Here is an 8910-nt window from a genome sequence, read left to right as displayed (position 1 = left end):
GACACCCCTATCCCACTCAAATTTGGAATAATGTATTTTGGTCTCAAAACTCCTGCCATGAACATAATGGATGGATATCTATGGAACATACCTTTGGCCGCTGGGAAGAAGGCAATAACAAAAAAGTGGATGACCCAAGCTGCCCTGACGGTCAAGGACTGGACGGACATCACAACTGACATACGCAACATGGAAAAAATAACCGCCAGACTCAACTTGAAAATGGACAAGTTCAACAAGCAAAGGACAAAATGGGACTCATACTTCTCACCATAAGATGCTTTAACCATTTTCCATTAGATGCAACATAGTTCACTATCTGCTCACCCTTATCCTTTACATATTTAGAATTCGATATGTCCTACTCAGCCCTACCCCCCTTTTTTTAAATTTTTTTTTCATTTTCTTATTATTTGTTTTATTTATTTGTATTATTTATTATTCTAATATAAGCATAAGAGAAAATGTATGTGTGTATGTGTGTGTGTGTATGTATGCATAAGATAATTTAAATTTGTACATCCATGTATGTATAAAAAAATGTTTTCCTCTCATTATTTAATTTTCTTCCATAAATCTTTAAATAGGTCATTTTGTGTTATGTAATTTTTGTTGCTGTGTGTTTCAAAAACAAAAAAATATACATCTTTTAAGTATTTATTTACCGTATGTATTTTTACTTTAAATATTCATCGATTCACAGATAACAATAACAATTGCTGTTAAATAAATAGTATGAACACTAATCTTGAGCAGCATTTTCACAGTTTTTCATGAATGTAATAGTTGTAACAGTGTAGAACAATATGCTCCAATATGATTTCCAGAGAACCCCTTAGGAGTAATACATATAAATAGTAAATGAAAACAAAAAACAAAAACAAAAAACTACAGAGAAAAGCAAAAAAGTCTGCTTCAAAGTATTCAAAATGATGTACATGCATGGCTTTAATTATATGGACGGTATATTTGACAATACACCTTCTATATGAGGCTGTCAATGCTGTTTTTGTAGTGCTGTGGCGGGACGTCGATGTCAGAGCTGCAGAAACAACAGGAAAGGGTAAGTAATGACATAAAAAACAAATTAAAATACAATAGTTCAGTGTCATTCATCTCACCTGCTTAAGTCAAACTTTGATGCCCTGTTCTTGAGTTTCTTCAGGATCCACAAGGCCAGAGAGAGCCCGGACAGTGAAACAGCGCCCCCTGCTGCCACTCTGGAGGCGATGAGAGCCGCCTGGGACGGTGCGGCTGTGAATACAAAATGTGACCCATAAGCCAGGTTTAAACAATTACCTCATCTAGGCTGTTTGTAATATCAAATCTCTGTGACATTTTACATTTGCAGGTGGGTGTGTCTCCTGTCCAGTTGCCATAGTGACCACAGGTTAGTATGTGATGCCCGTGGAGTGTGTAGTCCTGATCACAGCTGAAGGCACACTGAGAGTTGTAGACAGAGTCATTGACAGAGCAATTGATGTGGCCGTTTTGTGGAGCCGCCAGGATTGGACAAACAACAGCTGTAAAAATCAAACGGATGTAAATGATAAATACAAACCCATTTCAGCAGGTGCATGACTTCTGGTAACACTTTAGAATAACACTCTTCTAGTTAGCAACAACAAAGCATTTAATTTGCTTTAATATTTCATTAATGCGTTAAGTTATCAAATTAATTCCCTCGGGCACTGGACAGGCGCTTAAACGATGCTAAAAATGCTTAAATCACCTGTCAAGTAAGAGTACAATTACCTCTAAAATGTTTACTAAAACTTAACTAGGTCCATCTTAAGAAATGAATAGAAAATGAATGTCCGATGAACAGTATTTTTATGGGCTCAATATCTATCTTGTGTAACTTTTGTTTGTGTTAGTTCATATTATTTGTAGTGCTTTGAGATTTGATGTGCTGAACATCAAAATAATTTTCATCTATGACTCTTTATTGATACTGTTATTAATACCTTCACACGTTGGCGCGGCCTCATCCCACTGGACATCTTCTAAGCACCGGAGGGTTTCTGCTCCCTGAAGCTGAAAGCCGGGCTCACAGCTAAAGCTACAGGTCGACCCAGGTGATTGGTTTCTACTGCAGTTTATCTTTAGGTTTGGTTTCTCCTCGAGCACTGGACAGTACCTAGCTAAAAAAAAATAAACATATACACTTCAACAATGGTGTATTTTAAATTGGATGATGTAAACTTAGTTGGACTATTACCTTTACAGTACGGGACAGTTCCACTCCACTCTGCAGATGAAGTGCATGTCAATTCTTTTGTTCCCACCAGATCATATCCTGGCAGACAACTGAAGCGACAGGAGTTTCCGTACGCATTGGCATCTCCTTCGCAGTTTACAATGGCATTTTCCATCTCTGGGATTGCAGGACATTGCACAGCTAGAACATAAACATTCACACCTTAGACCGATGCGTTCACGTCACACAAAGCAGAACATTTACAGTAGCCTATTCAAAAGTGAGGGAAATGTTCACTGTGCGCGTTTACCGTGACAGAATGGCACGCTGTCACTCCACTCTGCAGACGAAGTGCACGTTGTGGTTTTGGCTCCCACCAGATTGAAGCCTGTGGCACAACTGAAGCTGCATGAACCTCCAAAGCTGAAGTTTCCACAGGTGATGTTGAGATTACTTTGATTTTGTAAAGCGGGGCACTCAACAGCTAAACATGAAAAAAAAAAACAATATAAAGTCATGTATAAATAGTGAGGGATTATGTGTTTTCCAGAATATATATCTAATATAATCTGAATTAGGGATCTTTTACCAGTGCAAGATGGCTGTGTTGCATTCCACTGTCCTGTGGCCCCACATGACAAAGTGTCCGATCCACTGAGTACATAGCCCTCTTCACATGTAAACTCACATGTGGACTGGAAACTGATGGCACCCATAGGACCTGAACATCTCACTGAGCCCCACTGTGGACTGGACATCTTTGAACACTGTATTACTGTAGAGGACAAAATACATGTTAAGAAAGATGATAAAATAAGTCAGGTAGAGTAAATTTACCCCTATAATGTTCACTAAAATGAACTACAGTATAGCTAAAGAAATAAACATATACACTTCAATCAACAATGGTGTATTTTAAATTGGATGATGTAAACTTAGTTGGACTATTACCTTTACAGTACGGGACAGTTCCACTCCACTCTGCAGATGAAGTGCATGTCAATTCTTTTGTTCCCACCAGATCATATCCTGGCAGACAACTGAAGCGACAGGAGTTTCCGTACGCATTGGCATTTCCTTCGCAGTTTACAATGGCATTTTCCATCTCTGGGATTGCAGGACATTGCACAGCTAGAACATAAACATTCACACCTTAGACCGATGCGTTCACGTCACACAAAGCAGAACATTTACAGTAGCCTATTCAAAAGTGAGGGAAATGTTCACTGTGCGCGTTTACCGTGACAGAATGGCACGCTGTCACTCCACTCTGCAGACGAAGTGCACGTTGTGGTTTTGGCTCCCACCAGATTGAAGCCTGTGGCACAACTGAAGCTGCATGAACCTCCAAAGCTGAAGTTTCCACAGGTGATGTTGAGATTACTTTGATTTTGTAAAGCGGGGCACTCAACAGCTAAACATGAAAAAAAAAAAATATATAAAGTCATGTATAAATAGTGAGGGATTATGTGTTTTCCAGAATATATATCTAATATAATCTGAATTAGGGATCTTTGAATTTTACCAGTGCAAGATGGCTGTGTTGCATTCCACTGTCCTGTGGCCCCACATGACAAAGTGTCCGATCCACTGAGTACATAGCCCTCTTCACATGTAAACTCACATGTGGACTGGAAACTGATGGCACCCATAGGACCTGAACATCTCACTGAGCCCCACTGTGGACTGGACATCTTTGAACACTGTATTACTGTAGAGGACAAAATACATGTTAAGAAAGATGATAAAATATGTCAGGTACAGTCAATTTACCCCTATAATGTTCACTAAAATAAACTAGAGCTGTCACAATAATTACTATAATGACTTATTAAATAAATGTCCGATGAACAGTGGAAACATTTGAGATGAAGGTCAAATAATGTACATCTATGGCTCATTATAGATACTAATTGATGACTCAAGTGAGCGCACTACAAATACTACTATACGACTATTTTGATGTACTCTTAATTCTAATGTTACATCGGTCACAAAAGCGTATCAACTTACATTCACAAGTGGGAGGTTGATCCGACCATGTTCTGTCGGCGGTGCATTTAAGAGGTCGTGTCATACTCAGCTGATATCCTTCCTCACAGGAATACTGGCACTCAGACCCATAGGCAAAGTCTCCGTACTTGTGAGTGCAGTTAACTCCTCCATTGTCCGGCCCCGTCACCTCAGTTTCGTTACAATAAATCACTGCCAACAAAAAATACATAAATACATATATGAAGACTTTACACAGAAGAATGAAAAAGGGAAAGCAAATAGCCTTCAACTCAAGTTTCTTACCATTCTCACACTTTTCCCCAAAAAATCCCTCATTGCATTGACACCTGTGGCTGTTGATGGTTTCCACACATTCCCCATACGAACAGGAATCATTTTGACAGGCAGCTGAATAACAAAAAAGTAATTCTTATTAGTAATTATTTACATTCAAGCCCTTTATGTGTACAATAGCTTATACTCTGTTGACAGTAATGAAATGTGTCAGGGTAAATGTCTAACTTCTCACCTGAATAGCACAGGGCAGTCTTGAATTTCCCACATCTCTCATCGTTCCACTTGCCTGCCTGATACTGTGTCTGGATGTACATCTCCACACAGTCCTCACTCCCCATGGAATCTTTGTTGCCGTTATTGGGTTCCCCTAACGCCCAGTTTTTGGCTTCTTCCGTCAGAGTCTTGTTGGTTCCTACCCAGGTCCACACATTGTCAACTTTGCGAATACCGATCCAGTAGTAAGTGTCTTTCTTGGGCAGCCAGCTGTTGAGGTGTGCTATCTCCTCTAGGTTCTGGATGGCCACCATGTCTGTGTGCTTCTGCTGGCACCAGGTCCGTGCTTGTTGCCAGTCCATTGTGGTTTCTGAATAGTGGTAAGACCAGCAGTTGACGCTTGTCCAAAAAAGTATAGCTAAAAATTAAAAGGATGTTTGTTAGGTGACAAAATGAATGAATGAACAAAGAAGAATATTTGGAATGGACATACCTGAGAAAAGACAAACCAAACTGATCCCCCCTGAAGTAGAAGTTTGTCCTGGTCCAAAGCTTAACTGATGGAAAAGTATGAGTTTTATAAGCACCAATACTGTGAAAATACATGACTGATCTTCTTCACTTACCATTTTGCAGTGTGTAATATCCAGTTGATTATTCTTAGTCGTTTGTAACGCGAGGTCTTTGCTGCACAGCAGTAAGTTGCATCTGAATTCTTGCAGACCCTATTACTGCTTTTTATAGTCTCCTCCAGCGACTTTCACTTTTCCGGGAAGTAACATCATGACTGGGATTTTTAGTGGAAATCCCCCTCACCCCGAGTGCCTAATCCCACCAGGGATCCCGGAAATATTCTTCATTCTTATTGACATTCTTGACGTCTGTTAAAATGTTGTTAGATAGTTAAACTTGTTGGATTAAGAATATGGGATGGTATTCAGTATTTGCGTTATAGCTTCTCCTTTTGCAAATGATAACGTTATATACATTTTATTCTCTTATATTTAGTAATGTACAATAATGATAATTTATTCATTCAAATGTTAGTGATGTTTGGCCAAGGATGAGTATTATATAGTCTCTACATTGCCTACATGGAAGCTTACATTTCAAGAGAAAGTAGAGAGATTTATGAATTCACACGAAAATATCAAAATATAAAACTGAAACACTCTGCAAAATAAAAATTTAATCTTATTCCTTTTTGTTCAGTGGCACAGACGGGAAACGCCGAGGCGCCTTCAAATGCTCTCACAGACATTTCACATCCTTCCTGTTTTAACTGGATGATGATCACCTTCTGAACTTCAAATGGAAAAAAGGACATAAGGCCATTTTACTACTGTGTGAATGCTACACTGCTTCATATTTAAAATTTGAATAAACCTCAAGATAAAAAATGTTCGACTGGACTTTAAATTCCAAAAGTATTGAATAAACTTGCAGCTGTGATCCTAGTTTAAGGACTAAACTGACAACTTTAACATATGAGGAGAAAATTCCATGAACGTCTTTGGCAAAACAAACAATAAAAACTTAAAAATAAGAAAAAGTCGGTCACTTTGGCATGTTGCGTTTGCAGTTCTCGTTTATTGCCAGTAGAAGGCGCCCGCGAGTCTCTCTGGTGCGGCAGTGAAAACCTTCCGGGTGTGTCTTTAAGAGCAGCGCGTCAGACCCGGTCAGACCGTACAAGGCTCGTGTTTTATGCACGGCTCAATCTTCACTTGCGCTGCAGAGAATCATCTGTCCGTGTTTGGAGCAGCAGTGACTGGACCGTCCGCTACAATGGCAGACACTCTGGCTAAAGTCCCCGATGTAGAGATTGATCCAGAGGGAACATTCAAATACATATTATTAAGTATCAAATCCAAAGATGGCGATGCATTTAAGCATATAGTTCGGGGCACGAAAAGTGCAGAGTACCACAGTAAGTAGGTTTGAGTCCACTGTGTTTGTAGAAGTGCGCCAGAAGCTCCTGCCGCAGCTGCGTGCGCAATTACGCATACGTTTTTGAATAGATGTCATGGATCTATTATATTTATTATTAGATAGATGTCGTGCACATCTATCTAATATAATAGATCCATGACTTGTGGGCTTTTGAATAACATCCGTGCAACTTCCTCAACAAGAGCTATAAACTTTACCTGTTACTTTAAAATATGGGGGATCTTGGATTTAGATTTGCCATAATTGTCATATAAAAATACGAAAAATATAAATATAGTTCATGACAAGTCAGTGATTTTTTTCCCCTGCAGTGTATTCATATTTCTTTCAGATCACATCTTTGAGAAAGTGAGTCCAGCCATGGAGGCCCTGGGTTTGGAGTGTAAATGTCTTGGAGGAGGGAAGATCGAGCACAACAGCTCTGACAAGAAAATTAGAGTCTTTGGTGAATCAACTGTAAGTCTATTAGTCTACAAACAACCTATACGTCTACATGTACAAGACCCTTACAAAGTCTCTTGTTTAGGCGTTTGGCAAAGCTGACCATGCCGAGTCTGCAGAGAAGCTGAAGCTTGCCTTTAGTGGCTATGATGTCACCTGGTCTGATGACAAAAAATAAAAACCAGTGTGATGTTTTTTGTGGAAATGTGCCAGGCGTAAAGTCCATACAGGAAGTGGAAATCACTTATCCTGAAAGGAAAGTTGTATTGTTCAGAATTAAATAAACAAATGGGTGGTTCACTTCATTTTCATTGGTATCTTAGAAAGGTAAAATTAACCACAGCATATTAGTTGTCAACAAAATTCATCTTTCTGGATTTTTATCACCAACAAACTGTGTAAATAAACAAGTTGCAATGAAAAATTATATATCTTTGTCGTTGTCCTTTCTATGAACAAAAATAAGTTTCAAACACACTGAATTAGGTGTTTTTGCATGGAATAGTTTATCAAACTTTTTATTACACAGCGATATTTGCTTTTTGTTTTTGGACTACTGTCTCCTGCTCTTCCAAAGACCAAATTTGGGTTCTCCCGCCTCAGTTATGGCGGGTGCTGTGTGACCTCACGTCATGACCTCCTAGAAACAAACAATGAGATCTTCCTTAGAAATCTCACCTCAAATCTGGAGCCAGTTTCCTCTCCACGGATAACCTCTTTTCTTTACAGATTGGGGGTCAGCTCAGCAGGGAGAAGATGCACTCATACTTCTGAAAAGAGCTGGATGTAGTTGGTAGAAATAGTGAGATCAAAGATGAAGAAATCACATTGAGTCAATACCATTCATGTTATGTTCAGTGGTTCAAAAAGTAACTCATTCCAAATACTCGTGCTATAAAGATACTTTTAGAAGAGTAGATTTTACTTTAAATTGTAATTAGTTACATTTAAAATCACTGAGTATTGAGTATTGAAACAAACATCGCCTGCTCTGATTTGCAAGAGCACCAAGAAGCAATTTTCAGATTGCCATTTAAAATATCTTAATCCTGCTTATTTTATGTTCATTTAATCAAGTTTTGTATAAATTTAAATGATTCTGAAACTGTTGGAAAGGTAACTCTGAGGTAACTAGTACTCTGAGTAGACTTTTTTTCTTGCATACCTTTGCTTAAGTACAGGTTTGGCAGCAATACTTGTTATTGAGTAAGTTTTTAAGCCATGTAACTACTTTTCAACCACCGATTTACAATATATTTGAACGACACGGGTCATTCAAATGCAGCCCTACACAGTCTATATTACCAACTTGACATAAAATTACATATGCTTTTGAACTTATTTTTTTCTACTTTGTCTCTAAAAAAAAAGACAGCCAGAGATAATTAGTTGCTTTTCAGATTTAATATGGTGACGAACAACGCCATATTTCTGATGATTACTGTATATTGTATTTTCGTAACAAGAAATGGCCATTCACAAAATGTTTAAGCTGATCATTCATATTGACACGACATTTACATATGTTGGCTACTTTACCAAAGAGCAGAGTAGAGATCAATCATATTTTTCATGCCCCATCTCGATTAAACACTAAAGGCCTTTGTAATGTGTAAAGCGATTTGTAACTGAAATGTGTTAATCCTGTCTGAGATCCATGTACAGTATGCAATTCCCTTGGGGACATAATAAAGCGTGATGGTCCTTCCTGAAGCAGTGGCGGCTCACACCTCGACTGTTGAGAAACAATACAACGGCGCAAGTGTGGGGTTTACAGCAACCGTTTAGATCATATCAACAAACAATGGAATTCC

At 38.6% G+C, this 8910-nt stretch overlaps 2 protein-coding genes across 2 annotated transcripts; one reads left to right on the top strand and one right to left on the bottom strand.

The window, feature by feature from the left end:
• Window positions 1-696: 696 nt before the first annotated feature.
• LOC140354209 (E-selectin-like) lies at window positions 697-5408 on the bottom strand. Its single transcript, XM_072439149.1, has 15 exons — window positions 5332-5408; window positions 5199-5262; window positions 4725-5123; window positions 4499-4603; window positions 4214-4405; window positions 3726-3911; window positions 3441-3614; window positions 3152-3331; window positions 2790-2975; window positions 2511-2684; window positions 2222-2401; window positions 1968-2144; window positions 1344-1523; window positions 1122-1254; window positions 697-1042 (listed from the first exon to the last, which is right to left on the bottom strand). The coding sequence occupies exons 1-15, from the start codon at window positions 5332-5334 to the stop codon at window positions 985-987; spliced, it is 2391 nt and encodes a 796-aa protein (XP_072295250.1). The 5' UTR covers window positions 5335-5408; the 3' UTR covers window positions 697-984.
• A 971-nt stretch (window positions 5409-6379) lies between these two features.
• On the top strand, window positions 6380-7277 carry LOC140353809 (14 kDa phosphohistidine phosphatase). Its single transcript, XM_072438556.1, has 3 exons — window positions 6380-6632; window positions 6987-7111; window positions 7182-7277. Exons 1-3 carry the CDS (start codon window positions 6410-6412, stop codon window positions 7272-7274), a joined length of 441 nt encoding a protein of 146 aa, XP_072294657.1. The 5' UTR covers window positions 6380-6409; the 3' UTR covers window positions 7275-7277.
• The last annotated feature ends 1633 nt before the right edge of the window (window positions 7278-8910 follow it).

The sequence above is a fragment of the Eucyclogobius newberryi genome, unplaced genomic scaffold, assembly GCF_026437365.1.
Source record: "Eucyclogobius newberryi isolate DKJ021-1_F unplaced genomic scaffold, fEucNew1.0.hap1 SCAF_9, whole genome shotgun sequence".
NCBI classification, from domain to species: domain Eukaryota; kingdom Metazoa; phylum Chordata; class Actinopteri; order Gobiiformes; family Gobiidae; genus Eucyclogobius; species Eucyclogobius newberryi.
The sequence above is the reverse complement of the archived record's forward strand: the minus strand, read 5'-3'. Positions and strand labels throughout refer to the sequence as shown.

Coding starts and splice junctions, on each gene's coding strand:
- LOC140354209 (XM_072439149.1), bottom strand. Junction 3,615..3,725: donor AACACAGCCATCTTGCACTG/GTAAAATTCAAA, acceptor TTTCATGTTTAG/CTGTTGAGTGCCCCGCTTTA. Junction 2,145..2,221: donor AACTGTCCCGTACTGTAAAG/GTAATAGTCCAA, acceptor ATTTTTTTTTAG/CTAGGTACTGTCCAGTGCTC.
- LOC140353809 (XM_072438556.1), top strand. CDS start 6,410: ATGCACGGCTCAATCTTCACTTGCGCTGCAGAGAATCATCTGTCCGTG. Junction 6,633..6,986: donor GAAAAGTGCAGAGTACCACA/GTAAGTAGGTTT, acceptor TATTTCTTTCAG/ATCACATCTTTGAGAAAGTG. Junction 7,112..7,181: donor GAGTCTTTGGTGAATCAACT/GTAAGTCTATTA, acceptor TCTCTTGTTTAG/GCGTTTGGCAAAGCTGACCA.